This window comes from Cynocephalus volans, chromosome X (genome assembly GCF_027409185.1).
Source record: "Cynocephalus volans isolate mCynVol1 chromosome X, mCynVol1.pri, whole genome shotgun sequence".
Taxonomy (NCBI): Eukaryota; Metazoa; Chordata; class Mammalia; order Dermoptera; family Cynocephalidae; genus Cynocephalus; species Cynocephalus volans.
In genome coordinates, this window is record NC_084478.1 from 151553724 (window position 1) to 151569964 (window position 16241).

A 16241-nucleotide genomic window follows, 5' to 3' on the forward strand; every position below is an offset into this window, starting at 1 on the left:
GCAGTTAAGACCACCCCCTGTTGAACTGCCTATTTATAACCCTAGGATCCTCCTCATGGAGAACTATTTATTATACACCCCAAGGCATGCAGAGCTGTAATAAGTGAATTACAGGGTGGGCGAAATCAAAACAGGCCCTGCTCCATAAGAGCTTACATTCTTTTTTTTTTTTTTTTTTTGTGACCGGCCGCACCGCGCTCAGCCAGTGAGCGCACCGGTCATCCCTATATAGGATCCGAACCCGAGTGCGCCACGGGGTCGGCCCAAGAGCTTACATTCTGAAGCAGCAACCCCACTGATGCAGACCTCCAGAAAGTCCTGTGGAAAGACAAGGCCATTATGCACAGATTGAATTCTGAGTAAACAGCAGATAATTAGACCAGCTCAGGTTTTTTTTGTTTTTGGGGTTTTTTTTTTGCATGCAGTGGATAATGTAGTTGATTTATCAGTGAAGATGCAGAAGTGAAATGGGGAGCCTCAGCTCACATTCAGTTATGACTGACTCTGGGTCCCTGTGGCCCTACTGGAGGGGGCCAGGCTCTAGAAAGTCTAAAGCAGTGGGGAGTTGAAAGACTGCCCCCACCACCCACCCTGACACTCATTCAGTCTCTCTCAATCTCACGCTATCTCTCTTTCTCTCAATCTTTTTTTCTCAGTATCTCTCCCTCGATCTTTCTCTTGATCTCTCTCAATCTCTCTCCATCTCTTTCAATCTTTCTCTTTCTCAATCTTTTCTTTCTGTCTCTCTTAATCTTTCTCCATCACTCTCTCTCTCTTTCTCTCTCTCTCTCTCTCTCTCACACACACACACACACACACACACACACACACACACACACTCAGGCTGTTGCTACTCAGTTATCTCATTCCCATCTTGACTTTATCACCACCACTGTAGATGAGAGGGGGAGCAGAGAGAGCAGCTCCAAGCCTGCCCACTCCTCATCCTGATATGACTGTATTTAAAGGAACCTATTGTATCTACCCACAGTCTCCATTGTTTCCAGAATGAATTTGTGATTATCTTGTTATTTATTTTTTGAATAATAAAGATCCCTTAACATTATTGCTGTTGTTTAGTACCTAAAGCTTTCAACAAGATTGGAGGAAGAGGAAGCATCTGGGGAGAATTTTCCCAACTTTCTGATGTTTTTATAAACTTGGTCCTCAAGCTTGTTACACCACAAAATATCTTGGTGACAGCACACTCCCTGGAAGTCTGTGATATCCTTTGATGAATGACATGGAAGCCTATTCAGTGAAAAGCAATCTGGGTCTTTATTTCCACCTTGCTGCAATAAGGTTGCAGGAGATTGAGAAGGATTTTTTTCTCCCTGATTTATCACAGCTAAGTGAGGCTGGAGGGAGGATCTTAAATAAGAAGCAATAGTGTATCTTTTTAATAGCTGTCTAGGTAGTTCCATCTTAAGCTAGAGGAAATGCAGCTGGGACAACGTGAAGGGAAGTATTGGCCTCACAGTCTTCTACTGATGCCAATGGAGCCATTTCTTATCACCTCTAATAGAGCAATTTTTCATGGAAGAGATCCAGAGTGGCTTCTTCATTTTTACTGGTAGAGTGCTTTGCTTAAGACAAGCACCACATTTTTATCTGAAAAAATCATTACTGTAGGAATAGGAAAGTGGAGTGATGGGGGGTGAGGTCAACTCTTCAGTCCTGTGGATAGCACCGTCCCTTCTTGCTTGAGTGACTCTGAAGACCTTGAAGCATGAACATCTAACACAATGCTGAAATCATGCCAGATAAACTTGCTTGGTTGCATACTTTCTCTAACAAGAGAACTTTGGTGTGAGCGGGGATGACATTTGTTGATGCAGAGACTTATTAGGGATATATATGTCCACAGTACTATCTTGTCCTCCAGGAGCAGAGATTCTTCTACAATGTCAACTTTTTCAAAATTGTTCCAATAAATGATGAGGACTTGAGTACATTTCTGATCTAACTGAAATATTCTGGTCATAAATTATCTAATTTTGTTCCATTTTTATAAGCATGTCACTTCTGCATTCCTTCTAAGGAGGGGTTCACACAGGGCCTGATGCCAGTGTGTTGGAAGCTGCACTGCCTTAGGCATTCATAGCAGTCTGAAGTACTTTGAAACACAGAACATGGCACTAAGTATGATTTTTGTCATGTTATTTTTCTCTGTGAACCACATACTCATTTAAGAAAAAAAAAACAAATATTCATTGTAGTGTAGTAGTTAAGTGTAGAGTGAGATAGATATAGTCATAGCCTAGGATCCACTATTTATCAACTTTAAAACCATACACAAGTCATTTCACCTCCTCTGAGTCTCAGTGTCCTTATCTGTAAAGTGAGAATAATAAGAATACCTATTTTGCAAAGTTTATAAAGATCCAATGCGATCGTCCACAGAAAGTCCCTAGCAGAGTTGGTTCTCTGGAGCAGAGCATCATATAGAAAGCGCTAAGGTGGGTCTCCACATGTTGCCGAGCAGACCTGTGTGCACCCAGTGTTGCGAGGAGACAGGATGCCTTGAGAACGAGGAGAACGCCTGGCAACCCACATACACGTGAGCAACCTGGCCCATGTGGTAGACCAAAGACCACACCCAATGTGAAGTAAAGTGAAAGCAAACAAAAAGAAAAAGCAAGGTTTGATTATGGAAGGACATACACATAATATTAGAGTAGATCTGTGTGTAGCAAAGGTTCTTTTTTATAGTTTCATTGTCAAAAACAGTTAACTACTGGGGGCTTGAGGTTGCCAAATTTTTCAGTAGGCTTAAGCCTATTTATTTAGGAAGGATTGAAAAGAGTATAATCATTGATTCTCAATCTAAAGACATCACACAAACCTACTGCTTCTGTACCACACTTCTCTGAGCAACACTGTAGGCAACTCAGCAACTCTCAGTAAAATCAGTTAAATATGTAGTTTTTTCCCCATTTCCCCATTCTGGAGTTCCACTGAGCTATCTATAAATCCACATTTTTCCTGTTAATGTAATCTCATTTAAAGCCCAATAATTTTTGGTCACAAGCTGTACTCCTATCTTCTGTACTTCTCTGACTGCAAACTTCTTTGGAGTCTAAAATGCAACCTTTTAGCACATCTTATCAGCACCACACTGTCCCGAGTGAGCCACAGGTGGGCCCAGCACATCTTATGTTTGATTCACATTCTTGTACTGGGGAGTTAAAGAATTTTTTCATCTATCCACCCACCCATCCAACCCTGATTGAAGTTATACATTCTATACTATGCATTTGGGGTATACAGAGATAAATACGAACCAGTCCCTGCCCTCAAGCAGCTTACAGTCTTTTACAAAACATGTTGAAACATTTCAAGCCCAGTGTAAATGCTGCAGTAGGGTAAGGATTGGTGTTACAAGGAACACACAAGAAGCAAGGAGATGCCAAGTGCCAAAATTAGACAATGGCCATGAGGATGGAGAGGAGGAATTCAGGGAATATAGTAGAGTTAAAAATGGTAACATTTGATGACTAGATTTATAAAGGGTTAGTATATACATTTATAAAGGATTGAGGGAGAGAATAGAATAAAGGATAATGCCCGTGCTTCTAGCTGGGGCAACTAAGTGGCAAAGGGTGCTGTTCACTAGGATGGGAAACATCAGAGGAGTAAATTTGGGAATAGAGATGAGGAGTCCAGTCTTGAACATGTTGAGTTTGAGGTGCTATAGAACACCCAAGCTGAGATGTCCAGAAGGAAGCTGCATTTATGGGACTGGAACTCAGGGTAAAAGTCATAATGGAAAAATATGGACACGGGAGTCCTCTGCATTTTGGCAAATGAAGCTATAGAAGTAGACAAGGCTGTCCAGGAAGAGGCCGTAAAATGGAAGGGAAGAGGAAAAGAGTGTTGGGGATCAGCCATGTTCAAGGTATAGACAAAGGAAACTGAGGGGTGGTCAGAGATGTTGAATTAATACCAGGAAAGTGTGGATCACAAAAATCAAGGAAGGAGAGATTTATCAAGAAGGTGAGGGTCAAATACTGCAGAAAGGGCAAGATGGGTGTTGAAAATCATCCCCTGGATTTGTCAATTAAGAGCTCCCTGGTGACTTCACAAGGGTGGATGTCTGAGGGTAGAAGCCTTAGTTAGCAGGCACCAAGTGCAGAGAAGGAAATGTGGTAGAGAGCATGGGTCTGAGAGGCAGATAGAACAAGGCTTCAAATCCCAGCTCCACTATGTACTAGCATGTTGTTCAACATTGCTGCACCTCTGTTCATTTGTAAGATGGAGATAACAACAGTGGATGCCTCATAGAGTTGCTGTGAGGCTTACATGAGCTTGACAATGTAAACCACTTAGTACAGTGCCTAGCACACGGGAAGTGCAAAGTCACATCTATTGATTGGTTCAGACTGAGAAATATTTTTATTTTTATTTTTTTTATTTTTTTATTATTTATTTATTTATTTATTTATTTAAATTTTATTTTGTCGATATACATTGTGGCTGATTATTGCTCCCCATCACCAAAACCTCCCTCCCTTCGCCCTCTCCCCCTCCCCCCCAACAATGTCCTTTCTGTTTGCTTGTCATATCAACTTCAAGTAATTGTGGTTGTTATATCTTCTCCCCCCCCCCCCCGGTTTTGTGTGTGTGTGTGTGTGTGAATTTATATATTAATTTTTAGCTCCCACCAATAAGTGAGAACATGTGGTATTTCTCTTTCTGTGCCTGACTTGTTTCACTTAATATAATTCTCTCAAGGTCCATCCATGTTGTTGCAAATGGCAGTATTTCATTCGTTTTTATAGCTGAGTAGTATTCCATTGTGTAGATGTACCACATTTTCCGTATCCACTCATCTGATGATGGACAGACTGGGAAATATTAACCGCTGAAAGTTTCTTGGGCAGAAAGGTAATGAGGTGTCTACAAAACCATTGGGCTAAAGAAGTGGAAGTCAGGGGCTGCCACTGGACTAACGGCTTCAAAGTTATACCACTGCAATTGTGATCCAAATGTTAGCAAGCTGCTGCTGCTACTACCACCACTACTACCACTATAGCCTCTCACCCACAAAGCTTGAGTAGACACACTGTAATGGGGAGTACAGAAGCCACAAACATGTCTTTGGAATTGCCTGCCTGCCACCAAGCCCCAAGATGACAGCCTCTGCCTAACTTAGGCCTTCTAAACCTTGTTGGCTGAACTGAAAATGTATCAGAACCCACATTGTATCCAGAACCCTAGCTGCAAGGGAGTCTGAAAATGTATTTTTTTAGTGTTTATGTTTTGGGGAAGAAACATAAAAGGGGTAGGAATGGATGCTGAGTAGCAGATAATATCCAGCTCATCTATCTTGAAGCAGAACAAATATTTTCATCCTGACTGCTGACACCAACATTCCAAACTGTGGTCAAAATATAGGATTATCTCAGATTGACAAAATCCTGCAAAATATAAAGAGAGATGGGGACAAGATCACGGGATAAGCCTGAACAGGAAAATGGATGTATTTTCCTCTAATAGTGGAAGGAAAATGGTGAAAAGGGGTATAGACAGTGTATAGGTTGGGGCCAGAAGAAGAGAGGTGGAGACATTAAGGAAGCTTCTATCTTGTGGTATGTATTATCTCTGTAAAGCAGGGAGCAATTGTCATCTGCCCTAAGTGGAAAAGGTAGAGGCTGGCTACAGGTCCTGATGAGAGTGGACAAGCTAATGAGAGAAATGGCAGAGGAAGGTGACATGGCACAAGAAATCTTTCTGCACATTGGCTAGCATAAAAAAGAAACAAAGGACTTATTTTATAAAGCACTGTTTATTCTTATTTATTGAAAATGTCCATTTTAAAAGTCTTCAAAATAAAAACGAGTTAGAAAATTTGAGCTTGGGACATGACAGAAAAGGAACTGAAAGGCCTCTAAGGGCAGCAGTTTCATTACAGGGTAACAGGAACCCATTTATAGAGGATTATAAACAACACAACTACGGAGACACTGCTCTCAGGTTAACATGGCTTCATTTCCTTTATATTACTGTTTAGTGTGTAAGAGCGGACACCATTCTGCACAAACTTCATTACCCAGAGTACCAAGGAGGGCCTCTCCTCAGAAGGGCCAAGTCCTAAAAACATGCATATGTACACATCACTTTAAAATAAAGACCTTTCAATATTTTTAGCAATCAACTAAGGTATTTTGTAATCACAAAAACATTTCCTAGGGATATAATTTGCACATTTATTGCAAGCCATTGACTAACCACAGACAGAGCAGATGCAAAGATCTGTGTTGGTTTTGTTGTTTTTAATTTTTAGGTGAAGGATGTCACATCTAAACCGCTGTGCTTAAAAGAACACCAGCCATTCTTAGAAATCTACTCTTCAGCTTCCAAAGATTGTGGTGTGTGGTTGGTTGATGTTGAACTGCAGGAATTAGTCCATTTCCTGTGGATGGTGTAATTTCTGCTGTGCAGCTAGCAGACAACAGTCCTGTACCATGTAGCTATGGAACCTTGAGACACACCGTACCAGAAATATAAAGGGCTCCTCAGCAAGCTATGGGGTTCAAGTTTCAAGTTTGGTTTCTAAAGAACATTTGCAAAACTCACATTTACAGAGACCCATCAAATGTATCTGGAAGACAACTTTGATCAGTCCATTGGCCCCTTGCTAGTCTTTCTGGTGACCTTCTCCACCCAGCTGAACTTCCCCTCTCTTTGGGGAAGGAAGGGGCAGGTTGCACAGTTCTGTCCTACAGCCTTGGGCTGACTTTCAATTTGCTGAATTTGGATGTGCACTGTTCTTCTGTGGCTCTGTCTTACACCTAGTTTCTCACAGTTCTAATTTCTGGGATACTTACAAAGTTGATGGTCTGATTCAATGAGCAGCTTGAGTAAACCAGTTCCAAGTAATCAGCTTCACTAATAACAGCTATTAGAGGGGGCCTTTCATTCTGGATATACAAACTAGACAAACAGCACATTTCTGCAAATAATGCTTAGAGTTCTACTCAGACAGGACGATGAATATTACAACTTCTCACAGCATATATAGAGAGCAATAAAGTGAATGAAAGCTGTCTACCAGGACACAATATCTCCTCAATGCACACTGTTTTAGAGGATGAAAGGTTGTAGTTTGGATATGCAATGTAGATAAAGTAACTGCTCACAGTCTAACTACATTTTTTAAAAAGTAAGCAAAGGACATACATACTAGTTTACACACTGCTCCATACAGTTGGCTAAAAGCACTGGGAAAATAGAAAACTTACACCGAGGCAGAAGGCTAGGGGGAAAAGCTGTCATGCATTGGGAAGAGATGGCCAACTCTGCTGAAGGGGAGGACTGGCCAAGGCAATTCACTGATGGATTTGGGGTTGGCCTGGATGACCAGAGCTTCTGCCTCACTGAGTTAAAATGTATGCCTACACAAAAGAGTAAGGTACTACAGTCTTCTTCATCTTACAGGCAACATTGGGTAGTAATTTTAAAAAGGCATGATTGAGGGGTGGTTCTTGACAGTCTAGAGAAGGGCAGCTGCATCAGGGCAAATGTGTTAGTCTTTCCTCCTACTCTAGTCATAGCTCAGGAAGCTCTGCTTCAGTGAATTAGGTTCTGAGGGGCTTGCAGGTACAGGAGAGCACTGTGGGAAAAGTTGGATTCACACGTAATAAGCCATGGCCAGCTGCTTTGCGACAGCAGCCAGCCCAATGAACGTGACCCGAGGGCAATGGCTGTTGCAGAGGCACTGTGAATTGGAGGTCATCTCAAGACCCTGTAAGTCATTTTCCTGCATCACCTTTCCTTTTCTTATTGAATGGAAAAGACTCTGGGGGCACTTCCACCACTACCTCCTGCTTTTCTCTCCTGTTGAAAACAAACAACCAATCAATAACCAAACAACAACAAATACCCAGGCAAACACGCACACAAAGAAAAAGAGAAAGAGAGAGACTCAAACACAAAATAAAAGCCAAAGAAGTGAGCAAACTGAGTCAAATCATTTAGCAGGACATTACAAGACGCCCTGCAGGTACACTCTGCCCAGCGGCACAGTGACAGTTATGGAAGAATCGAGGTCTTGCTACTGGATTCAGCTCGAATACACTCATCTGTTTGCTTCAACAGCCGTCGAACAAGCTTTTCTAGGTCCCTTCTTGACTTCAATTCTTCTTCTAGGCATTGCTTCATTCTTTTATTCTCCTGGGATGGGAAAAGACTGGTTGACTACCAAACAGAGGGAGGCCCTCCTACGGCTCCTCCTGCTCATCTTCTTGGTAGACTGCACTTTCTTCCCCAAATCCTCTCCTTTAGCTTCTGAGACAAGGCAGCCTCTTGATTCTCTGACCCACCTTTTGCATTCTTCTTCCCTGAAATCCAAGCATTCTCTAAGGCTCTGGCCCCCTTCTCATCCAACACTCATTTTGATTAGGGACTCTTCTCTTTCAACCCCGGTATCTATCAAGGGGCCTCACAAATATCTCTGGTGCTAACCTCATCTCCTGAGCACCAGGTCCACAATCCCAAATGCCAATTTGGTATTTCCACCTAGATACAGTACAAACACCTCAAGGTCATTAGGTCCTAAAGTGAACTCAGTATCTCCCCCGCTACCCCAAACTTCTCCTCCTCCTGTGATTTCTGATCTCCATAAGGAGCACCACCATATCAAACTAGATACCAAGGGAAGAGAGAGAGGCTTAATCTCTAATTCCTGGCTCTCTCCTGATTCCCACATCACGTCACCATATTTCACAGATCTGAACTCTGTAATATGCTCTCCTTTGCATTCCTTCTCCTCCTCCATGACAATACTGGCTGCCTGAATTCAGGACTTCATCATGTCTCACCCTGAGTTTTGTAAGAACCTTCTAAGTGGTCTTCCAGTCCCTGATCTCTCTCCCCTCCCATCCATCCCTTACCCTGTCACCAGGTACATACAGTCTGTCCTTGCACACAAGGCAGCATGTGCATCGTGGAGCACTGCACCACACCTGCAGAGGAGCTCACAACCATGATTTATGGTTCTCTTTACATTTACACCCTCATAAATAACTTGTGTTTTCTTACAGCCTGCTTTACAGATATCAGGGAACAGGAAAGTCGTAGCTAAGTTTGGGACCCTACTGCAAGACACCCGATAGGAATGTAAGCAAACCCAAGGTCATGAGGCAAAATCAACAAAACACATCTTGACGACACAAGGGAAATGAAAATCCCCCCTCACCATTTTGTTCCTGGACCTTTCCTGACAGCATCTACCAGTGTGTGGCAAGGAAGAGGGAGTGGTTCTATCACCTGAGAAAATGACTTTTATATTTTATTACCTGCTTCAGTTCTTTAACTTCATCCTTCAAGGCATAAACAGTATCGACAAGGCTCCTAAAACATAAAGGTAAAATTCAGAGATGAATGGCTGTCACTGAAGTATTGTTAAGTAATAAAAGCAGCCTTATAAAAATGCAGATTCTGAAAAGCAGTGGACATTCTAGCTGATCAGGAATGGTACTGCTCTGAATGAGCCTCATGTTGCTCATTGTTCAGGGAGAATAAGCACCACTTCACATGCTAATTCAAATGCCAGGTCATGGCACCTTTTCTGTACTACCTTCCTCCTTTGCTACTTGCTCCCCAGCTTGGGAGAGTTGAAGAACAAGAAAATAGGGCCCATCATAAGGTTTTTCTTTTTCCAGCTTTATGAGGTATAATTGACAAATAAAAAGTGTATATATTTGAGGTATATAACATGATGTTCTGATATACATATACATTGTGAAATGATTACCACTATCAAGCTAATTAACACATCCACCGTCTGACACAGTTAACATTTTGTGTGTGTGTGGTGAGAACACTTAAGATCTACTCTCTTAGCAAAGTTCAAGTATACAATACAGTGTTGTTAGCTATAGCCACCATGCTGTATAGTAGATGCCCTGCCTACTCTATAATATGTGTCTTATAGCATCTCCCCTCTCACCCCTCTGACCCTACACAACACCACATGACACAAAGTCAGAAGCATTATTTCAAGAGGTCCTATATGTTATCAAAAAAAGGATGAGGCATGCTGGCTGACTTGTGGAACAGTCTTTTCCTAGAAAAAGAATGTTTTGCCCTCTCCCTGGACAAGGACTTTGGAGATCTGAGTTCCAGCTATGATCCTGCCACTTTTTAGTCCTCTAACCTTGGGTAACCAGTTTCTTTCTCATACTCTCTTGGTCTTAGTTTCTTTACATATACAATGGGTATAATACCACATTTCCTGAAAAACTCACAAAGTTGTGAAGAATAATATAGCTATAATAATAAGAATTAGTATAACTATCATTATTTATTGAGTGCCAGCCTTTATACTTATCATTCCATTTAACCTCACAATAATTCAAAGTATTATTATCATCCCCATTTTACAGATGAGGAAACTGAGGCACAGAGAGTTAAAGAAATTTGCCCCAGGTTACACAGCTAATGGGTAGCGGAATTGGTGTTGAACCAGGACCCTTCTTAAGCCCAAGCGCTTTACTTTTTTGCTGCATCATTTCATACACCAGATGTAAAAATACATTGACAATATCATGCACTTCAAAATATGCTGTGCTATGCAAATTTAGGCCTGACTTCAGAAATGACTCAAGTTTAAACAAATTAATTATTTGACTACTTTGCGTTTATTTTGTGAGCTGTTAAGGTACTTAACCTGATTTTCCCCCATTAGGTCACACTCATTACTGTGCACAGGTAAGCCAGAGACATCATTTCCCTGAACCTCAGTTTCCTCATCTGTAAAAGTAGTGAGAATAACACATCTCACTGGATTACTATAGGATTTTAAATGAGGTCAAGTATGTGAAATCCAACTCCTGACTCAAAAAATATGAGAGGCATATGCTATGGGGCTAAATGTATCCCTCAAATGTTCATGTGCTGGAAAACTGATTCTCATTGTAACAATGTTAAGAAGGTGGGAAATGTGATTATGGTATTTGAAAGGTGGGGCCTTTGAGAGGTGACTGGACGGTGAGGACTCTGTCCTCATGCATACATTAGTCCATTCATGGATTAATGGGTTCATGGTTTAGTGAGTTATCATAGATGCAGAGTGGTGGCTTTATAAGGAGAGCACATGAAAGACTTCTTGCCATCCTCACCATGGAACATCCTGTGTTGTCCTGGACCTCTGAAGGGAGTACCCACCCAGAAAAAGACCCTCACCAGATGTGCTCCCTGGATGGTGGACCTCCCAGCCTCCAAAACTATAAGAAATAAATTTCATTTCTTTATATATGATCCAGTTTGAGGTATTCTGTTATAAGCGACAGAAAATGGACAAATACAGCATTCCTCCAGGCAGGGAAAGTGGTGCTGTGGTCTTCCCAGGCACCTCCTAAACGCATCTAGAGCACTGACATTCTCTTGTATCTGGAAGCAGCTTACTATATGGGGGAGCTGGCTGCAGGGACAGCCACCCACGTCCAGCTGCTCCGGAGGGCTCTAGCCCCTCGGCCTCTTCTTCTCCCTTCCCTCTGTTGGGGAGACTCTCAAGAGCATGCTCAGCAAAGAGGACCCCATTCTCAGATGAGGAGGGGCTGATCTGCAGTGCATGCTTTACAAGAGCCACACTGCCCTGCCCTTCTTGCGGGCCTCCAGGCAAGCCAGGAAAGGTTCTGTCTGCTCTACTCACTTTTCTTCGATGATGGTCTGGCCATTGCTTCTGGTTTCTTCGATGATGAGTTTCTCTTCCTCAGGGAGTAAGACTTGTGGAACAGAATCTTTGCGAGTACCTATAAACAAGGGTTGCAAGAGGGAGGGGAGGAGAGAATTACTAGTGAAGGCTACTTATCAGCGTTAATTCCTTCCCACTGATGTTACAGAAGAGGCTTTGTTCATAGCACGTTGCTACCTTGCACCCAGAAGGCAGTCACCCGACACTTACTGGCTAAATCTTCCTGACTTGAAGAATTCTAAATGGCCAAATACACTGATTCAATTTTCGGCAGGGGGTGAGGGGGTGGATTTCATATTCAGAGAAATAATGTGAAAGAGCTGTTGAAATACCTGTTTTCAGCCAAGACCCCCATACTTTCCTGCTTTGGCTCTCCCAGAGCCAAGAGCTGACCAGTGATCTCTCTGTCCATGCACATGTCCAGGAAATGACACATTACCTCCTATGCTATGGGGTTCTGTAATTTCAGAAAACTCAAGTTGAGTAGCACTTCACTGGGACACGACGTGCTTAAAGGGTCTCAGAAACATCATTCATGCTCATCTATTCTCTTTACAGTCCTATAGGGTAAGGTAGGGTCACTTAAGACCATTTTGATTAAGGGGAGAGTGGGCTTGGGAGATTATCACAACAGCAGCAAAGATGCAGGTGTCTTCATTGCTCTCTGCTCAGACTTGCCCCAGGCTCTGGGACGGAAGAGGTGACAGAACAGACATGGGGGCCCGACCAAGCAGCTCTCCTGCATCTCCAACCTCCCCGTCACTCTGGATCCTTCTTCTTAGAGCTCAAGTCCTTAATCTGAGGTCTCCCTGAGCCGCTGGCCTCCTCTCTTCTAGGCCAAGTTCCTTCAGAGGTGCCTTCATTTGATGTCCCCCTTTCCTGAGGTGAGATGTTTCTCTGCCTTCCCCAGGGCCTAGCACATCATAGGTGTTTTTTTGTTTTTTTTTTTAAAGATGACCAGTAAGGGGATCTTTACCCTTGACTTGATGTTGTCAGCACCATGCTCTCCCAAGTGAGTGAACCGGCCATCCCTATATAAGGATCTGAACCCATGGCCTTGGTGTTTTCAGCACCGCACTCTCCCAAGTGAGCCATGGGCCGGCCCCTATCATAGGTGTTTAATAGGAGGTCAGCAGACTGCCTGACTGGCCAACTGAATGCAGCGAGAGCCAGCAGTAGTCAGTTCTAGGGACACAGGACTCTGGCTAAAGAAGAAGAGAGAATGGCAGGTCACCATGATGTTAAAAGGTATTCTGTGTGCCAAGCACGACACTGGACCCTTTCCATGTGTAACAGGCAAGCTGGGGGGGGGGGGCGTCAAAAATGTGCCTCTTTAGGCCAGAACACCTGCCTGTGCCTCCCAGTAGATCGAGCGACTCTATGGATGTAAAAAGAGGTGGTGGGGGAGGAGGAAGAGGCAAGGTCGGATTTCATATGAGGGATGCTTCTCTGGTGTCTCCTTGTCCCCCTCTCTTTCCTAGTTTTCATGGTAAAAACTGTCCTCACTTTTCTCTCCTGGCTCCTCAAAACTTGTTATCAGAGCTGGACACACCCAAAGCCACAGCCAGGTTTTTTCTGTGAAGCAGAAAGTGTGACAGTCCCCTCTTCATGATGAAATGTGTCAACTTTTACATCCAACATTTTCCTCACTACAGCCTTAGAGACATGTTACTTTGAAAGAATATGTCAAGGCAGTCCACCTAAGGAATCCATCCCACACTCAAGGGATCCGTCAGTCAGTGGCTGTCCAAAATGGAGCCTTATGGAGTATTCATTTCTTATGCAGATGTAAAAACCTCATGAAAGGTATCCTGAATGTTTATAATAATGGAAGACAAAAGACATAATCGATGTGACCTGGCTTTTAAAAAGCCAAGGACGAATCAGAAAACATCTCGCTTTTAGTTTGTAATCTGAAAGTTGTTTGGGGAAATACCCTCACCTAATAGCTCCGTGATAAATTTTATACATTTTGAGCAACCCCTGCTAAGCAGCTACATTTCCAGACCTTCAGAGCAACTTTAAAACTTGAGTTTGGTGAAGCACTGTTTGCTTAAATAAGTAGCTGATCAAAGATAGTATTTTGACTTCCTTTCCAAATCTGCCTATAAGACAAGATTAGCATCAGTTCACAGACACAGGAACTCTCTGGGCTCTTTAATTCCTAACTAGTGTTGGTGAAGGTATCTGTGTACTTCAAAGAAGAATGACTTTTTAAATTTTTTTTCATTTCTATCACCTCCACCTTTTTTCCTCTTGCATCTCTCTTTCTCTCTGGGCGAAAAACAGCAGTGGGTGAACAAACCGCTTGGTAGCTAAAACCACCTTATCTGAAAGACGCAGTCCTGCCCCGCTCCTATGCATCAAGTCACCTGCTTTCTACACCCTGCAACCTATCTGGGTTGCTTTTCTCTTTTTCTAAGAGACAGTAAGCGGTAAAGAAGAAACATCATTCATTAGAGAAAGTAGTTTGGAGGAACCTACTTGAGCCATGACCTTGTTGAAAATTTGCACTGGTGCAATAGGCTTCGATCACTTTAAGAATCTGAGCATCCTCTTCCAGAGCAGCTGTACCTGTGAAATGTAATTAATAATGACTTTTCATAGATATATGCCTCTGGACCATCAAAATGATGCTATGCACTCCACTGCTGGGGACTGGCTTCTCTGACCACTAAGTGTTCCTAAAAGGCAGGAGAAAGAGCTACCCAACTCTTCTGATGGAGAAGAGTTCAGCACTGAGCAGGGCCTGCTTCTGAAGCCCAGAGCTCTCAACTAGGGGGTCATGTCAGTCGTCTCTTAGAGGCCAAAATCAGCACAGGGCTTGGTGCTGGCTTCAGCTCTCACCCAATACACTACAGCCTTCCTCTCCCTTAAATTTCAAGGCTCATCTTTTCTAGGAAGCTTTCCCCCACTAACCCCACCCATTTTTCCAATCAGCCAGCATAGTCACTTATTCTCCCTCCTCCTTCCTCCCTCCCCCACGAAATCATTCTTGAAATGACTGGATGGCTGCACCTCGTTAACATGCTGAGGTGCACACCCAGGTGGGGGGTAGGGGGTGGGGCATGCAGAAGCTGGAGTAGAGGAAAAATTTAGCCAAACTACATTTCCAGCTGATGCACACAATTCTGCCACCTCTTTGTGAAACATCACTTACTCCTTCACAGGTGTCTCAAAGTACCTTGTTCCCAGCCTTATAGCCAAATATATCCATATCGATTGGCTGACTGACTTTGCAATCTCTCTCTAAGTCAAGCCAAGTTTCTAGACGTCATAGATAGACATCACTGAGCATTAGACTTCCAGAAGGATTTCAGCTTTCAGGTAGATGAGGGTACATCGAAAAGTTAGTACAAAAATAGAATTAGAAAATAATATGAGTCTTTCCATGAACTTTTTGAAGACCCCTCATATTTAGTCTATCTCTGTACAGGAAAATATCTTAGGCATCAGAAACTAAGAAAAAAAGGTATCTATAGCAAGTGGGTTCCTTTAGTGGTTCTAAACCAGATGGGGCAGGATGATCAACACAAAAATGATACAGACGATGTCTGCCTAAGATAAGATGAAGTACAGCTGGAGGCAGCCTATTCAAAAGTCTTAGAGGTGACCAAACCTTTCCATGCATTTTTCTTTATGGGACAGATGATGCCAAGAACAGATTGCTCTAATCGTCTGCTTCTAAAAAATTCTCATGTAAAAAATATAAAATTCTGTCAACTAGTACAAAGAGGTGACAAATGTTTGATGTGATGGATATGCTGGACACCCTGACATGATCACTGCACACTGTATAAATATACCCAGATAGCACACTGTACTCCATAAATGTATACAATTATCATGGGTCAATTAAGAAAAAATAAACTAAAAAGGAAAAAATTTTTCAGATACAGGAGTACGTTAGAGGTTACCCGAAACTGGAGGGAAGGAATAATGAGAAGATATTGTTTAATGGGTACAGAGTTTATGCTTAGAATGATGAAAAAGTTTTGCAAATAGATAGGAGGGGTGGTCACAGCATTGTGAATGTAATTAATTCCACACAACTGTATGTTTAAAAATGCTTAAAATGGCAATCCTTATATTATATATATTTTACCACAATAAAAAAATTAAAAATTAAAATAAAAAACTCAAAAAAGTTCTCATGTTAGTTCATCCGTAAATAGCTTTCAGAAAGAACAAAACACATACTTTTCCTAATCACATACTCCTCCTCTGATGGTTTTCTCTCGGTCTTTCTTTTATGAAGAAATTTCTTCATCGTTTTGGGGCTTTTACTAGATTCCTGTAAGGACAGAGGTTTCTTAATGAATTAAAATTCTTCTCCCAAAGTAAATTTAAAAGAGCAAATGAAATTAAACAGAATGCTTCTCTCTTATTTTGACAGTCTCAGTTAGAAGCTCATCAAAATTTAATACTATATGCAATAAAAATGGCTCCAATAAAATCTAAAAGGTTAAATAAAAGATAGGCAATGACATTATCCTTTCAGTTGCCATAGGGGTGGGAATACGAGTGCAGCATGCCTACTGAA

At 42.2% G+C, this 16241-nt stretch overlaps 1 protein-coding gene across 2 annotated transcripts in view; it reads right to left on the bottom strand.

Moving 5' to 3' along the window:
- Positions 1–5769: 5769 nt before the first annotated feature.
- The window catches only part of ARHGEF6 (Rac/Cdc42 guanine nucleotide exchange factor 6), an 87823-nt gene continuing 77351 nt past the window's right edge, over positions 5770–16241 (bottom strand). For both annotated transcript variants that reach the window (XM_063083078.1, XM_063083077.1), the window contains 5 exons: positions 15899–15992; positions 14183–14272; positions 11657–11756; positions 9300–9354; positions 5770–8175 (listed from right to left, as the gene is read on the bottom strand). In XM_063083078.1, coding sequence (XP_062939148.1) covers positions 8035–8175; positions 9300–9354; positions 11657–11756; positions 14183–14272; positions 15899–15992 — 480 coding nt within the window. In that variant the 3' untranslated portion in view covers positions 5770–8034. The remainder of the gene's footprint in view (positions 8176–9299; positions 9355–11656; positions 11757–14182; positions 14273–15898; positions 15993–16241) is intronic.